The sequence below is a fragment of the Scyliorhinus canicula genome, chromosome 20 (assembly GCF_902713615.1).
Source record: "Scyliorhinus canicula chromosome 20, sScyCan1.1, whole genome shotgun sequence".
In the NCBI taxonomy this organism is placed as follows: domain Eukaryota; kingdom Metazoa; phylum Chordata; class Chondrichthyes; order Carcharhiniformes; family Scyliorhinidae; genus Scyliorhinus; species Scyliorhinus canicula.
This window is the reverse complement of record NC_052165.1, coordinates 73599788-73617433: the sequence shown is the minus strand read 5'-3', so window position 1 is coordinate 73617433 and position 17646 is coordinate 73599788. Positions and strand designations below refer to the sequence as shown.

General features: G+C 50.4%; 1 protein-coding gene across 1 annotated transcript in view; it reads left to right on the top strand.

Moving 5' to 3' along the window:
• pnpla8 (patatin-like phospholipase domain containing 8) overlaps positions 1–17646 on the top strand; it is a 104539-nt gene that overhangs the window by 62623 nt on the left and 24270 nt on the right. The window contains exon 8 of the mRNA XM_038780236.1: positions 14933–15127. Within this exon, the coding sequence (XP_038636164.1) occupies positions 14933–15127 (195 nt within the window). The remainder of the gene's footprint in view (positions 1–14932; positions 15128–17646) is intronic.

Below are 17646 nucleotides of genomic sequence, written 5' to 3'. Positions count from 1 at the left end.
TCCGCCCAGTGCCTCGACCTGGTTGGGTGACCTCAGGGCATTCCTACATTTGGAGTAGGTCAAGTATACCATTAAAGTAGAAGGGTTCTAATTAAGATGGCAGCCAATTATTTCCTTTTTCAAAGATTTAGTCACTGTCAGTTGTTAATGGTGTTAAGGGGTTTTTAGTTTAATGTTTGGGGAGTTAAGATCTTGATTGATGATTGTGTGCCATTTACGTTGCAACTTGAAACATCCGTTTTATAATATTTTTTTTTTATAAATGTTTTTTTATTGAGTTTTCATATTTAATATATGACAAATTACAAGTTATTAGAGAGAGAGAAAAAAAAAAAGAAAACACAAAAATTTAACATGAATATTTACAGGTAAGCATCTTCATAACAATAATTGTGGCCGCCCCCTTTAGCCAGCAAACATATTTTACATTCCCCAATATGGCCGAGGCACATGTTTATAGGCATTTATTTATAGTTTGGTTTTGGGCCTTGGCTTGCCATCAAACCCCCATACCGAGCCCGTAGCCCCCCCCCCCCCCCCTCCCCCCGGCTACCTTCCCCCGATTCCCGTCCATTTTCCCCTGGTTCTTGGCCACCCGACTATTCTTCCTCATGTACGTTGGCCACAAACAGTTCCCGGAACAGTTGCATGAATGGCTCCCACGTTCTGTGGAAGCCGTCGTCCGACCCTCGGATGGCGAATTTGATTTTCTCCATTTTGAGAGATTCCGAGAGGTCGGACAGCCAGTCTGCAGCTCTGGGTGGTGCTGCTGACCACCAGCCAAACAGGATTCTACGGCGGGCAATCAGGGAGGCAAAGGCAAGGGCGTCCGCCCTCCTCCCCAGGAATAGATCTGGCTGGTCTGAAACCCCGAAGACCGCCACTATCGGGCATGGCTCCACCCTCACCCCCACCACTTTGGACATAGCCTCGAAGAAGGCTGTCCAGTACTCCACAAGTCTGGGGCAAGACCAGAACATGTGGGCGTGGTTGGCCGGGCCTCTTTGGCACCGCTCACATTTGTCCTCCACCTCCAGGAAGCACCTACTCATACGGTTTCTCGTTAAGTGGGCTTTATGTACCACTTTTAGTTGCGTCAGGCTGAGCCTTGCGCACGTGGAGGTGGAGTTGACCCTATGCAGTGCTTCGCTCCAGAGTCCCCACCCTATCTCCATCCCCAGGTCATCCTCCCATTTCCTTCTTGTTGCGTCCAGTACGGTGTCGTCCCTATCTACCAGTCGGCCATACATGTCACTACAGTTCCCTTTCTCTAGGATACTTGCGTCCAGTAGGTCTTCCAGTAGTGTCTGTCGTGGCTGTTGTGGGTACATCCTTGTCTCCTTTCGTAGGAAGTTTTTGAGCTGCAGGTACCGTAGCTCGTTCCCCCCCAGCTAGCTGAAATTTCTCTGTCAGTTCGTCCAGTGTTGCGATCCCGTCCGTGTATAGGTCCCTGACTGTCAGTGTCCCCCCCGTCCTGCCTCCACCTTTTGAAGGTGGCGTCAGTCAGTGCTGGTTTGAACCTATGGTTGTTGCAGATGGGAGCCTTGTCCGACATTTTGTGCAGGCCAAATTGCTGCCGCAGTTGGTTCCAGGATTGGAGGGTGGCTGTCACCACTGGGCTGGTGGAGTGATTTTTGGGTGGGGATGGGAGTGCTGCCGTGGCGAGGGCCCGGAGGGAGGTTCCCATGCAGGAGGCCTCCTCCGCACGCACCCACTCGGCTTCTGGCTCCTGGCTCCTTACTCGCTCGGCTGTTGCCGCCCAGTGGTAGAATTGTAGATTCGGGAGGGCTAGCCCCCCCCTGGATTTTGTTTTCTGTAGGACCTTCTTTGGGATCCTAGCATTTTTACCCCCCCATACGAACGCCATGATATGTTTGTCCAGCGCTTTGAAAAAGGCCTTGGGGATGTAGATCGGAATGGATCTAAACAGGAAAAGGAACCTGGGCAGTACGTTCATTTTGATCGTCTGGACTCTCCCCGCGAGGGAGAGCGGGAGTATGTTCCATCTTTGCAGGTCCTTTTTAACTTCCTCCGTCAGGCTGGTGAGGTTCCATTTGTGGATCCCTTTCCAGTCATGGGCTATTTGGATCCCCAGGTAGCGGAATTTATTTCGGGCTTGTTTGAACGGCAGCCCCTTTAGTGCTGCCCCCCCCCCCCCCCTTGCGGGTGTACTGGGAAGATCTCACTTTTGCTCATGTTGAGTTTGTAGCCCGAGAAGGCTCCAAACTCTTTCAGGAGCGCTATGATTCCGTCCATGCTGCTTTGTGGGTCCGAGATATAGAGGAGCAGATCATCCGCATAGAGTGAGACTCTGTGCTCTCTACCTCCCCTTCGGATCCCCCTCCAATTTTTTGCTGCCCTGAGCGCGATTGCTAGCGGTTCGATTGCTAGTGCGAACAGCAGCGGGGACAGTGGGCATCCTTGTCTGGTGCCCCTGTGCAGCTGGAAGTATTGGGAGTTGGTATTGTTGGTCCGTACACTCGCCATGGGAACGTTGTATAGGAGCTTTACCCAAGCGGTGAACCCTGTTCCAAGCCCGAACCGCTCCAGTACCTCTATGAGGTATTTCCATTCGACTCTGTCGAAGGCCTTTTCTGCGTCCAGGGAGACGGTCACCTCTTGTGTTCTCTCCCCGGAGGGGGTCATTATCACGTTCAGCAGGCGCCTGATGTTCGCGGTAAGCTGTCTACCTTTGACGAAGCCCGTCTGGTCCTCTGTGACCACCTCAGGTACACAGTCTTCTAGCCTTTTGGCTAGGATTTTGGCCAGTATTTTGGCGTCTGCGTTCAGCAGAGATATGGGTCTGTATGACCCACATTCCGTTGGGTCTTTGTCTTTCTTAGGTATCAGCGAGATTGAGGCCTGTGCTAACGTGGGTGGCAGTGTGCCCCTAGCTAGCGAGTCTGTGAACATCTCCCGCAGGTGCGGGGCCAGCGCTGTCGCGAATTTTTTGTAGAAGTCCGCCGGGAATCCGTCCGGTCCCGGCGCCTTCCCCGTCTGCATGTAGCTAATGCTCTCCATGATCTCTTCCAGTGCTAGTGGTGCTTCCAGATCCCGTTTTCTGCCCTCTCCCACGACTGGTATGTCCAGTCCATCAAGAAACCGGTTCATCCCAGCCTTCCCCGTTGGGGGCTCCGAGGTGTATAGCTCTTGGTAGAAGGCCTTGAAGGTTTCGTTAATCCTCTCTGGTTCTGTTTCCCACGTGCCTCTGGTACCTCTGATTTGCGCAATTTCCCTGCTGGCTGCCTGCTTTCTCAGCTGGTGTGCCAACAGGCGGCTGGCTTTGTCTCCGTGTTCGTACAGGGCCCCGCGTGCCTGGCGGAGTTGGTGTACTGCTTTCCTGGTGGAGAGCAGGTCAAAGTTCCTTTGTAATTCTTTTCTCTCCGCCAGGAGCTCTACGGTCGGGGCCTCGGAGTATTTACGGTCTACCTCCAGTATGGAGTCGACCAGCTTCTGCCTAGCCACCCTTTCCTCCCTATCTCTTTGCGCTTTGTAGGCAATGATTTCCCCTCTTAGTACGGCCTTAAGCGCTTCCCAGAACGTGGAGGATGAGACCTCCCCGTTTTCGTTGTTCTCCGTGTATTCCGCTATGGCCCGCGCTATCCTTTCGCTGAAGGCCTTGTCAGCTAGTAAGTAACCGTCCAGCCTCCATGTGGGGCGCTGGGCCCTTCCCGTCTCCAGCCGCACGTCCATGTAGTGTGGGGCGTGGTCTGATATCACAATTGCGGAGTATTCCACCTTGTCTATCCCTGGAAGCACCGTTTTCCCCACCACAAAGAAGTCAATTCTGGTGTACACATTGTGTTCTGGGGAGAAGAAAGAGAATTCTTTCTCCCCCGGGTGGGCAAATCTCCAGGGGTCCACTGCTCCCATCTGCTCCATATAGTGACTGAGTTCCCTTGCCATGTTTGAGGTTTTCCCCGTTCTGGGGTTTGATCTGTCCGTCTTTGGATCCTGTACACAGTTGAAGTCCCCCCCCCCCCCCATGATTAGTCGGTGCGTCGCTATGTCCGGGATTTCTGCCATGGTCTTTTGGATGAAGCTCGTGTCGTCCCAGTTGGGCGCGTACACGTTGACTAGAACTACCGGCGCCCCATCCAGGGCCCCGCTGACCATGACATACCGCCCCCCTGGGTCTGTAACCGTCTTTGTCGCCCTAAACATTGTCCTCTTGCCAATCAGGATCGCCACCCCCCTGGCCCTTGTCCCGTAACAGGAATGATAGGTTTGTCCCACCCAGCCCTTTCTTACCCGCAGTTGGTCCTGCTCCCTCAGGTGCGTCTCTTGGAGGAAGACTATGTCGGCCCTCATATTTCTGAGGTGGGTGAGGACTCTAGATCTCTTCACTGGGCCGTTAAGTCCCCTTACGTTCCAGGTGACTATCCTGGTGGGGGGCTTCTGCCCCCTCGTTCCTGTGGGATTAGCCATATTTGTCTGGTGGACGAGCCCCTGCCCTCCGGGGTTTCCCTTTGTTAGGGGGCCGTCCAGGATGGCCACTATCACTGCTCTCCCCATGCGGTCGGGTCTCTGCGCTCCGGGGTTTCCCCTTGTCCCGGGGGCACCCGCCATGGCCGTCCACTGTGTGTCCGCCACGCGGGTAGTCCCCTGCACTCCGGGGGGCCCCTTTGCTCACAGACCGTACTGGGTGGGTGCTTGCAGCGGTTCCCTGTTTCGAGCCCTTGTTTGTGGCACTTTGTGGCCCTGGTCCTTTTCTGGCCTCTTTTGTCCCTTTGTCCCTGCGTTTCCCCTCCCTGGTCTCTCGCACCCAGAGTGCCCCCCCACCCCGCTCTCTCCCTTTTTCCCCCCTCCCCTGTATACCCCTCCTTTGCCCCTCCATCCCCTATTCCTGTCCCCATTTGCTCCCCCGACTTTGATGGGTGATCCCCCCCCTCCCCTGCCTGGCGCCTTCCCCCCTGTTGGGGGTGCGCTGCGGCCCTGCTTTGTTGCGTGCCCCCATCGCTAGCTTTCCTGCTAGCACAGTGGCTCCCCTCTCGGAGGTTGCTGTCCCGCTTCTCCTCTCCCTTCTCCACTACTCCCGTTCCCTCGTGCTGGGGCCTGGCCTCCCACCTGGAGCGGTCCCTTGGGCAGTGGGTTGTTTTTTGTTCTGGGTGTTCCTGCCGGGGGGGAGGGGGCTGGCTTTGCCTTGCCCCTCCTCACCCCCCCCGTCAGCATGTCGTTTCTCCTTGCCATGGGCCCCTCGTCCCTACCTCCCATGGCGTTTTTCCAGCAGGTGCTCCTCGACGAACCTATTCGCCTCAGCAGGGGCTGTAAAGAAATATTCCTTGTTTTGGTATGTGACCCAGAGTTTTGCTGGGTACAGCATACCAAAACGCACTTTGCTCTTGTAGAGGACTGCTTTCGCTCTGTTGAACTCAGCCCGTCTCTTAGTTATGTCCGCTCCAAGATCCTCGTAGACTCGGATGGCGTGCCCTTTCCATTTGCAGGCTCTATTTTCCTTGGCCCAGCGCAGGATTGTCTCCCTATCCCGGTACCGGTGCAGTTTGGCTATGACTGCTCTCGGTTGTTCCCCTTCCTTGGGCTTCGGGCGCAGTGACCGATGAGCTCTGTCCATTTCCGGTGGGGTGGGAAAGGTGTCCCCCCCCCCCCCCCCCCCCCACTAAGGAGCCCAGCAATGCAGCCACGAATGTTGTGGGGTTTCTGCCCTCGATCCCCTCTGGCAGGCCCACTATCTTAACATTTTGCCGTCGCGAGCTGTTTTCCTGGTCGTCTACCCTGCCCTTCAGGCTCCCCTGTGCTGCACCCAGTCTCGCCACTTCCCTCTCCAGGGCCGTGACCCGGTCGCTCATGTCGGTCGCTGCTTTCTCCAGCTCTTTAATGGTTGCCTCATGGGCTGCCAGTTTCTCCCCTTGGGCATCCACTTTCTCCTCCAATCTGGTCAGAGCCTGCTGCACCCCTGACATGGCCCTGGCCACTGCTGCTTGTACTGCGGCCGCTCCGTCCGCTTTCAACTCTGCCTTGATTGCCTGCAGCTGCTCCCTCACCACCTCGGCCAAGGCTGCCTTCCAGTTCACGCCCCCCTCTAACCCCAGGGGAGAGGGTACCTGTCTGTCCAGCTCTTTTTGATGCGGCGATACATCCTTCCCGCCGCTTCGTGTGCTGCTTCGTTCACCCAAGCTAACTTGCCCTTTGCCCCGTCCACTTCTGGTGCCCCCTTTCTCTTGGCCCCCTTCTGTCATTTTTTTCTCCCCCCTTCCCTTTCATCTTTTCTTCTCCCCTTGTTTTTCTTTCCCCCCCTTTTCCGCACCCTATTTTTATTTTATTTATTATTATTATTTTTTTTAAAAATTTATTTCCCCCCCCCTTCTTTCCTTTACCCCTTTATTTTATTTATTTATTTCTTAATTATTTTCTCTCCTCCTCCCCGCTTTTATGCAACTCCTCTCCGATGGGCTTACTTTTGCTGGGAGCGAGTGTATAAAGAGAGAAAATAGTATATACGCCCCCCTTTCTCTTTACCAGTTTTCTTTTGGGGTTTTTTTTTTAAAAACAGAAATATAAGTCTTTTTTTTTTTTGTTTTATCGCCCCTTCCTTTCTCCTCACTCACCCAGGAGAGAGAGAGAGAGGCTTTTGCCCAGTCCCTTTGTTCTTGCCACGTGGTGGTCGCTGCCGGTTTGGGGGGGGTCCCCGCTGCCGGTTGGGGGGGGGGGGGGGGGTCCCCGCTGCCGCACTTCGCACCCCGCGGCCTCCTGGTCGCTGCCTCCGGCTTGGCCCCCCCTTCGGTCCCGCACCGCTCCTGGCCTGCGTTTGGGGGGGGGGGGGAAGAGGGCCTGCTGCTGCCGCACCACTCCTGGCCTGCGTTGGGGGGGGGGGGGGGGGGGGGGGGGGGGGGGGGGGGGGGGGGGGGGGGGTTTGGACCGGGTTGGACATGCCGCTGTCGAGCGCCGCTGCCGTCAAGCCCCGCCGCTGCCGCCGAGATCCGCTGCCGCCGCCGCTGCCGCCAAGCCCCGCTGTCGCCGCCGCTGCCGCCGAGCCCCGCTGTCGCCGCCGCTGCTCCTCCGCCGACCGGCCTGCCCGGGTCCCTTCCCTGCTCTCTGCCGCTTGCGGGAGCCCCTCTCCCTGCGACCGCTTCGCTCGCCGACCGGAAGTCGAATCCCGTTTTATAATATGTTTTATAGAACAGTACAGCACAGAACAGGCCCTTTGTCCCTCAATGTTGTGCCGAGCCATGATCACCCTACTCAAACCCACATATCCACCCTATATCCATAACCCAACAACCCCCCCCTTAACCTTACTTTATTAGGCCACTACGGGCAATTTAGCATGGCCAATCCACCTAACCCGCACATCTTTGGACTGTGGGAGGAAACCGGAGCACCCGGAGGAAACCCACGCACACACGGGGAGGACGTGAAGACTTGCAGACGTGTTATAATAAAACCACTTTCAATAAAAATATTTTTTAAAAAATATGTTTAATGTGTCCTTCAACTAATTTAAGTTTCTTTTGGCCTACTTTATACTGCTTAACATGGGTTTACCTAATCTACATATACTCCTTTTAATATTTTCCTGAAGCTTCATGGTCTTAATTCTAGATTGTAATAAAATAACTTGCAATTATAAAATGATTTTGACGTAGCAAAATTCTTACAGCATTTAACAGAAGCTTAACTGGACTAAAATTGTAGAGCTTGAACTTCAGTCTTTGCTCAGTCATCTGCTGGGTTTCTTTCTCCTACCCCCTCCAACAAGTTATTTTTGTGGCATTGTCAGAACTGCACATGGTCAGTATAATAATTGCAATGACAAATGCATTATAAAGTGCCAGCATAACCTCTGGAGCCTTACTGCCCTGGCAGTATTTCAGAATCCTATCTGCTTGCTTTGATGATGGCTTCAATGAGAAATTCCATTGACAAGCAGTGAGAGTCGCAAATTCCATTACCAGCGAACAGCTGAGAAACACAAGGCTGGGGCACCGAAGAATCCAGCTCCGTGTAAACCAGAGCAGTGATATAGGATTGAATCCTTCTCCTGTGCACATGATTGCAATCTGGGATCCAAATAGCCCATGACTGGAAAGGGATCCACAAATGGAACCTCACCAGCCTGACGGAGGAAGTTAAAAAGGACCTGCAAAGATGGAACACACTCCCGCTCTCCCTCGCGGGGAGAGTCCAGACGATCAAAATGAACGTACTGCCCAGGTTCCTCTTCCTGTTTAGATCCATTCCGATCTACAACCCCAAGGCCTTTTTCAAAGCGCTGGACAAACCTATCATGGCATTCGTATGGGGGGTAAAAATGCTAGGATCCCAAAGAAGGTCCTACAAAAAACAAAATCCAGGGGGGGGCTAGCCCTCCCGAATCTACAATTCTACCACTGGGCGGCAACAGCCGAGCGAGTAAGGGGATGGATCCAGGAGCCAGAAGCCGAGTGGGTGCGGAGGAGGCCTCCTGTATGGGAACCTCCCTCCGGGCCCTCGCCACGGCAGCACTCCCATCCCCACCCAAAAAACACTCCAGCAGCCCAGTGGTGACAGCCACCCTCCAATCCTGGAACCAACTGCGGCAGCAATTTGGCCTGCACAAAATGTCGGACAAGGCTCCCATCTGCAACAACCATAGGTTCAAACCAGCACTGACTGACGCCACCTTCAAAAGGTGGAGACAGGATGGGGGGACACTGACAGTCAGGGACCTATACACGGACGACAGGATCGCAACACTGGACGAACTGACAGAGAAATTTCAGCTAGCTGGGGGGAACGAGCTACGGTACCTGCAGCTCAAAAACTTCCTACGAAAGGAGACAAGGACGTACCCACAACCGCCACGACAGACACTACTGGAAGACCTACTGGACGCAAGTATCCTAGAGAAAGGGAACTGTAGTGACATGTATGGCCGACTGGTAGATAGGGACGACACCGTACTGGACGCAACAAGAAGGAAATGGGAGGATGACCTGGGGATGGAGATAGGGTGGGGACTCTGGAGCGAAGCACTGCATAGGGTCAACTCCACCTCCACGTGCGCAAGGCTCAGCCTGACGCAACTAAAAGTGGTACATAGAGCCCATTTAATGAGAAACCGTATGAGTAGGTGCTTCCCGGAGGTGGAGGACAGATGTGAGCGGTGCCAAAGAGGCCCGGCCAACCACGCCCACATGTTCTGGTCTTGCCCCAGACTTGTGGAGTACTGGACAGCCTTCTTCGAAGCTATGTCCAAAGTGGTGGGGGTGAGGGTGGAGCCATGCCCGATAGTGGCGGTCTTCGGGGTTTCAGACCAGCCAGATCTATTCCTGGGGAGGAGGGCGGACGCCCTTGCCTTTGTCTCCCTGATCGCCCACCGTAGAATCCTGTTTGTCTGGCGGTCAGCAGTACCGCCCAGAGCTGCAGACTGGCTGTCCGACCTCTCGGAATCTCTCCAAATGGAGAAAATCAAATTCGCCATCCGAGGGTCGGACGACGGCTTCCACAGAATGTGGGAGCCATTCATGCAACTGTTCCGGGTCCTGTTTGTGGCCAACGTACAAGAGGAAGAATAGTCGGGTGGCCAAGAATCAGGGGAAAATGGACGGGAATCGGGGGAGGGTAGCCGGGGGGGGGGGGGGGGGGGGCGGGGGGCGGTTACGGGCTCGTTATGGGGGTTTGATGGCAAGCCAAGGCCCAAAACCAAACTATAAATAAATGCCTATAAACATGTGCCTCGGCCATATTGGGGAATGTAAAATATGTATGCTGGCTAAAGGGGGCGGCCACAATTGTTGTTATGAAGATGCTTACCTGTAAATATTCATGCTAAATTTTTGTGTTTTCTTTTTTTTTCTTTCTCTCTAATAATTTGTAATTTGTCATATATAAAATATGAAAACTCAATAAAAAACATTTATAAAAAAAAAATGATTGCAATCTGGAGCAAGTAAAAGAAAAACTCAAGTCTCAGGATGTGTGTCTCCAAAAGTGTGAAGCTTGTTCCATCACAAGATTCTCTGTCATGCTCATCACTATTGTCTCCAATCAGTTTCATCTAATCATAGGAATGAGTCTTATTGGCTATCTCTGTCGGAAAGTGTTGTTTGTAGTAGTACTTTTTTGCGAAAAGTCGAATGTTGATGAGTGTAATCCTAGTTTGAAACTATGATCAGTCAAATGGCCTCCTTCTGCACTGTAAGGATTTTATGCATTCTACTCTCTGGCTTCTATTGTTGCTCCCAGTGCTTCTGTGTAATTGCGTTGTTAGATAATTGGCTGAATTTTGAAGATTTTTTTTAAAAGGAATATAAACCCAGATTGGGTTCCACCGTCACTCGGAGGGGAAAAGTACTATCACGGTGCTGCTCATATTTTATACGTAAAGAAAGTTCAATCCTCTTGATTTTTGTTAAATTAGCAGACAAGCAGTGAAGGTACACAATTAACCTCGTTCTTTGAGCCGCCCGTTGAGGGGAAATCTATGTGCTTGAAACTGGAGTACCTCTCACTGTTGAATTTGCCACTGAGAGGTGGAACGATGGAAAAGGAAAGCTAATATCATCATCCTGGAGAGCTTTCTGAGTTCATAATTTTTGTGATTTGTACAAATATTTATACTAAACAAGGCAACGGTTAAGCAGATTGATTTTCCTATTTCAGTGAATCATAGAATTCGCAGTGCAGAAGGAGGCCATTTAGCCCATTGAGTCTGCACCGGCCCTTAGGAAAGAGCACCTCACTTAAGCCCACACCTCCAACTTATCCCCGTAACCCCGCAACCCCACCTAACCTTTTGGAAACTAAGGGCAATTTATCATGGCCAATCCACCTAACCTGCACATCTTTGGACTGTGGGAGGAAACCGGGGCACCCGGAGGAAACCCACGCACACACGGGGAGAATGTGCAGCATCCGCACAGACAGTGACCCAAGCCCGAATTGAACCTGGGACCCTGGAGCTGTGAAGCAACTGTGCAAACCATTGTGCTACTGTGCCCTTTTCGGGTGGACATAAGGGGCTGAATGAAGGTGGGCTGTTTAATAAATTCAGTGGGCTGTGTAGGGACAGTTCCCCATGTCCTGCTGACGTTAGGGCATAGTTATCAACGGCCATTTTACAGGGCAACTGGCACTTTGCCAACAGCAGAGCGGCCTGCCACCATGTGGAGAGGTTGTCAGATTCATGGCAGCTTCCCTGTGGCGGCCTGGAATGGAGAGTTGGGGTCATCAGAGCTGAAGGCTTCATGCTCAACATAGGAGCCACGGATGCAAAAGGCAACCCCACAGCTCCAATGATACCACCAGAGGGGCTTGTCCTGCGATTGGGGGACCTGCCCACTTGACCATCCTGAATTTATTATTTCTGCTTACAAGGTCACCTCGGAGTCTCTGATCTTTCTCAGAAGCACAACATTTCCTGGTGGCTAATTTTAAGATGGGCCCACAAGCAGCCCCCCCCCCCCCCCCCCCCCCCCCCCGTCTTCCCGAGTCAAGAATCCCATAGTAAAATTTCACTAACTGTGTCTGGTGCCCCAAAGTCAGCAGGGACTCCATTCATTGACCCAACTAGTTCCAAGCAAAATAATATTGTTTATTTTTTTTTAACAAACAATTTTATTGAGGTATTTTTCGGCATTGTAAACAGTTACAGATAACAAAAAAAAAGCAAAAATGTGCAAACATCAGCGTAAAATCAATACTTCAATCAAACCATACTGCACAAGCCGGCTCCTCTTCCATAGACACTACCCGCCTATTTATCCCTCCTACTCTACTCTAATAAGACCATAAGACATAGGAGTGGAAGTAAGGCCATTCGGCCCATCGAGTCCACTCCGCCATTCAATCATGGCTGATGGGCATTTCAACTCCACCTCCCAGCATTCTCCCCATAGCCCTTAATTCCTCGCGACATCAAGAATTTATCTATCTCTGCCTTGAAGCCATTTAGCGTCCCGGCCTCCACTGCACTCTGCGGCAATGAATTCCACAGGCCCACCACTCTCTGGCTGAAGAAATGTCTCCGCATTTCCGTTTTGAATTTACCCCCTCTAATTCTAAGGCTGTGCCCACGGGTCCTCGACTCCTCGCCTAACGGAAACAGTTTCTTTGCGTCCATCCTTTCTAAGCCATGTATTATCTTGTAAGTTTCTATTAGATCTCCCCTTAACCTTCTGAACTCCAATGAATACAATCCCAGGAACGCCAGCCGTTCCTCATATGCTAGACCCGCCATTCCAGGGATCATCCGTGTGAATCTCCGCTGGACACGCTCCAGTGCCAGTATGTCCTTCCTGAGATGTGGGGCCCAAAACTGGACACAGTACTCCAAATGGGGCCTAACCAGAGCCTTATAAAGGCTCAGTAGCACATCGCTGCTTTTATATTCCAACCCTCTTGAGATAAATGACAACATAGCATTCGCTTTCTTAATCACGGATTCAACCTGCATGTTTACCTTTAGGGAATCCTCGACTAGCACTCCCAGATCCCTTTGTACTTTGGCATTATGAATTTTCTCACCGTTTAGAAAGTAGTCTATGCTTGGATTCTTTTTTCCAAAGTGCAAGACCTCACATTTTCTCACGTTGAAATGCATCAGCCATTTCCTGCACCACTCTCCCAAACTGTCTAGATCCTTCTGCAGCCTCCCCACTTCCTCAGCACTACCTGCCTGACCACCTAACTTCGTATCATCAGCAAACTTCGCTAGAATGCCCCCAGTCCCTTCATCCAGATCATTAATATATATGGTGAACAGCTGCGGCCCCAACACTGAACCCTGTGGGACACCGCTGGTCACCGGCTGCCATTCCGAAAAAGAACCTTTTATCCCAACTCTCTGCCTTCTGTCAGACAGCCAATCCTCAACCCATGCCAGTAGCTCACCTCGAACACCATGGGCCCTCACCTTACTCAGCAGCCTCCTGTGTGGCACCTTATCAAAGGCCTTTTGGAGATCCAGATAGACCACATCCACTGGGTTTCCCTGGTCTAACCTACTTGTCACCTCCTCAAAGAATTCTAACAGGTTCGTCAGGCACGACCTCCCCTTACTAAATCCATGTTGACTTGTTCTAATCCGACCCTGCTCTTCCAAGAAATTAGAAATCTCATCCTTAACGATCGATTCTAGAATTTTACCAACAACCGAGGTTAGGCTAATTGGCCTATAATTTTCCATCTTTTGTCTTGATCCTTTCTTGAACAAGGGGGTTACAACAGCGATCTTCCAATCGTCCGGGACTTTCCCTGACTCCAGTGATTTTTGAAAGATCTCAACCAACGCTTCCGCTATTTCTTCAGCCACCTCCCTCAGAACTCTAGGATGTAGCCCATCGGGGCCAGGAGATTTGTCAATTTTAAGACCTTTTAGCTTTTTTAGCACCATCTCTTTTGTAATGGCAACCATACTCAACTCAGCCCCCTGACCCTTTATAATTTTTGGGATATTACTAACGTCTTCCACTGTGAAGACAGACGCAAAGTACTTATTAAGTTCTCCAGCCATTTCCTCATCTCCCCCCTCACCCCTGCTGACGTTCACTCTCCCGCGAAGAAGTCGATGAATGGTTGCCACCTTCGGGCGAACCCCAGTACAGATCCCCTCAAGGATAACTTAATTTTTTCCATACCCAGAAAACTTGACATGTCCGAAAGCCATAGTTCGGTCTTCGGGGGTTTTGAGTCCCTCCATGCCAGCAGTATTCGCCGCTGGGCTATTAGGGAAGCAAAGGCCAGAACATCGGCCTCTTTCTCCCCCTGGACTCCCGGGTCTTCTGAAACCCTGAAAATTGCCACCCCGGACTCATCACCACCCATGTTTTTAGCACCCGGGACACGATCCCCGCAAATCCCTCCCAGTACCCCAAAGCTTAGGACATGCCCAAAACATGTGAACGTGATTTGCTGGTCCTCCCGCGCATCTAGCGCACTTGTCCTCTACCCCAAAGAATTTGCTCATCCGAGCTACCGTCATGTGGGCCCGGTGAACGACCTTAAATTGAATCAGGCCGAGCCTGGCACATGTTGCGGTTGAGTTTACCCTACTCAGGGCTTCTGCCCACAGCCCATCCTCCATCTCCCCGCCAAGCTCCTCCTATATTGTTTATTCTTTCATGGGATGTGAGCATCACAAGCAAGACCAGCATTTGTTGTCCATCACTTAATTGTCTTTGAGAAGGTGACGGTGAGTTGCTTTCATGAACTGCTGCACTCCATCTGATATAGTTACGCCCACAGTGCTTAACATATTTGTAATCAAGACTAACGGAAGAGCATTTAATTGCTTGTTGCAAGAAGTGTTTTGAGAATGGCATTGAGTGAAAATGTTGCTCAGCTGCTGTGCGTTGTGACAATGACGTTGAGTGTTGCCATTGTGGTATTTTGTAGCCACAACCTCCTTTATCTGCCTTAATCTACCGAGTTCCCCATTTGAAAATCACCATTTACCCATGGTGTAATGCCTAGTTCCTGCTTATTACCACCTTTTGGAAAGCTACAATTAAAACAGGATAAATGTTTTGCATCAGCCAGCACAGATACAGCCCGGATGTATGATAACTAAAATGAGCCCTCTGCCTGGTTGGCTGCAGAGGGCACATGGCCCAGTGAGATCTCCACTGGAAAGGAAGCATAATAGATGGGGACAACTGTAAGTTTTTGAGTAATGTGTTGCTAAACTCGACACCATTTGATTTTTGTTTCAAGCAAAATAAGGATTATGGATGTTTCACGTTGTAGAATGCGTAACACCGCTGTGAAAACATTTTAAACCAAACGGTGCATAAGGATTTTTTGATTGTAACCATTGAAAATTATGAGACTGAATCTGAAGACAGAATGAGATTACGTATTGGTGGAATGGGATTGATGAGTTGCAGGGTGATGCTTTGCAGACGGGGATTATTGCTGGTTCACAAAAATTGAGACAAGTATTTTTATTATTTTTAATTGTGTGTTTAAATATTTATCTTGCTTGACCTTTCAGGTGGCAGCCGTAAGTACCATAGTGAACAAAGGGACACCACTGAAAGCATTCGTCTTCAGAAACTACAATCACCTTCCCAGTGTAAGATCGCACTATATGGGTGGCTGTCAGTATAAACTGTGGCAGGCGATTCGAGCATCCTCAGCGGCACCTGGCTATTTCCAAGAATATGCGATTGGCAGGAACCTTCATCAGGTATGACTGGCTGCAGTATATCACTTCTGTGTGTATAGATCACGATCGGTACATTATTCTGCCATTTATTTTGATGAAAATAATGATCCAACTTGGACATGCAGCACACCTTTCATGTCCTCAAAGTTTCAAAGTAATTTACAGCCAGTTAATTTTAAAGTGTAATCATGTCTGCTGTATAGGTAAATGTGGTAGCCAATTTACAAAGCCCCACTAATAGCAAAGGGTCACTTTGGTGAAATTGGCTGAAGTATAAATATTAGACTGGATGTGAGGTTACCACTCATCCAATCGTGACGTGGAATCAACCAAATTTAAATCTGTAGGGAATAAAGTAACTTATTCTGTTGCTGGTTTGCATGGCGGGGAGGGCATGGTGGCACAGTCGTTAGCACTGTCGCCTCAGAGCGCCAGGGACCCAGGTTCGATTTTGGCCTTGGATGACTCTATGTATGGGGTTTGCGCATTCTTCCCGTGTCTGCGTGGGTTTCCTCCGGGAGCTCTGGTTTCCTCTCACAGTCCAAAAATATGCAAGTTAGGTGGATTGGCCATTCTGAGTTGCCCCTTCGTGTCCGACGGTTCGTTGGGGGTTACTGGGTTATGGGATAGGGCAGTGGAGTGGGCCAGGTAGGGTGCTCTTTCAGAGTGTTGGTGCAGACTCGATGGGCCAAATGGCCTGCCTCTACACTGGGTTTCTATGGATTCTATGACGTTCTGTTGACAAATATGAGTGGAATGCCTTCTAAAGAATTTTAAGTGTAACGGAGACAACGTGTGTGATTTAACGGCCACGTTGTGCCCGGCGTGATCTATGGGCACCGGAGAAATCGCAGGAGACGGCAAATTCTGGATTCTCGCCGGGCGCCAATCCACTCCCAGTCTAATCGACCCGCTTCCATTGGCGGATCCCACCCAGACACGGAAAAACACCAATTAAGACTAATCTCCATCTCATTAACAAGATGGTAGCCCATCTAACGGCCACCTGGAACTAAAAGGCTCCCCAGCGAGAGGTCAAGTGGGTTCTGTTTAAAAACGGGAACCAAGCGCAATGGCTGATGAGAGGATTGGAGGAGGTGAGCAGCCATTTTCATTTTCATTCCTGCAGGCCTGAGGCACTTCCAGATTCAATTACTGGTCTGACCAGATTCAATTGATGGCATTTGGAGCAGAATTTGGCAATGGGCATCTGTAACCCATGGTTACGTGAAGAAACAGCCAGGATTTCCAAACAAAACAGCCATTTACTTTATGCGCCTTTCGATTTAGTACACTGCATTCACTGCTCACAGTATGGCCTCCTGTACTTTGGGGATAGCGAATGCAGACTGGGTCACTGCTTTGCAGAGCACCTCCATTCAGCCCTTGAGCATGGCCATGAGCTTCCTGTCAATTGTCATTTCAGTTCTCCACCTGCCTCCCACTGATCTTTTTATCATTCCAGTGAACTTCAATGCAGACTTAAACAACATCACCTCATCTTTCCGCACTCGACAACCTTCTAGACTCAACACTAGGCTCGACAATTTTAGAGCATAGTCTGCCTTCATTTTATTTCTTTTTCCCCCCCTCTGGTTCAGTTTTTCTCTTTTTTTTTTCCTCTTTACTTTGTATTCGGACAGCTGCTAGCGAACCATTCAACCTCATTTGAACACACCTTTTGCATACTTGCCCCATTACACAAAAACTTTGTCACTTAATCTCCCCTGTCCGCCACACAATCACAGACCTTCAGTTTTGTTCTTCCTCCCCTTCTCCCTTTCACTTGCTCACACTTTGCTTCACTTCTACTGAAGGCTTATGATCCGCTTGATGCCACCTGGCTTGCTGAGTGTTTCCAGCATTTCTCTTTTATTTATAGTTTTGATTGCTACTTGCTAATTCCAGTGATGGAAGATCAGCGCTGGGCTCCACTAGTTTTCCCTTTGTAGTCAAATAGTTTGGTGACCGTGACCCTGGTTGTTCCCAGAATCGGATTTTCCCAGTTTTCATACCATTGATTTGTCACATCGGTTAAAAAGATCCTATGAATTACTTGATGGAAAATACAGCAATATGATAGGCTGCTGCATCAGCTCCTGATATCTGCTGAATTCTTTAAACGTAGCTTGGGTTTATGTTCACATCACTCCTTAGCCTTGCCTCTCCTTCTCTCGATAAACATCTCTAGCTTTTGAAAACTTTTATGTTCTTGTAATGCTAATGCCATGTTCTTTCCCACTTCCTTCATCCCATCATTGGCTTCAGCTCTCTTCGCTCCTTAGCTCTGGAATTTCATCCCCAAGCCCCTCTTTCACTCCTCTGCTGAAAACCTACCTTTCGATCAAGAACTTGCTCACCTGTACTTAATGTCTCTTTTAGTCTGATTGCACTTCCTGTCACGCACCTTTGGACTGTTTTACTATGTTAAAATCACTATATAAATGTAAAATGTTGGTGTCATAGACAGTAAAAGGCGAATTGTGTACGGGAATAATCAGCCAAATACCAGATTCCTCATCCCTTGTGGAAAATCAGCT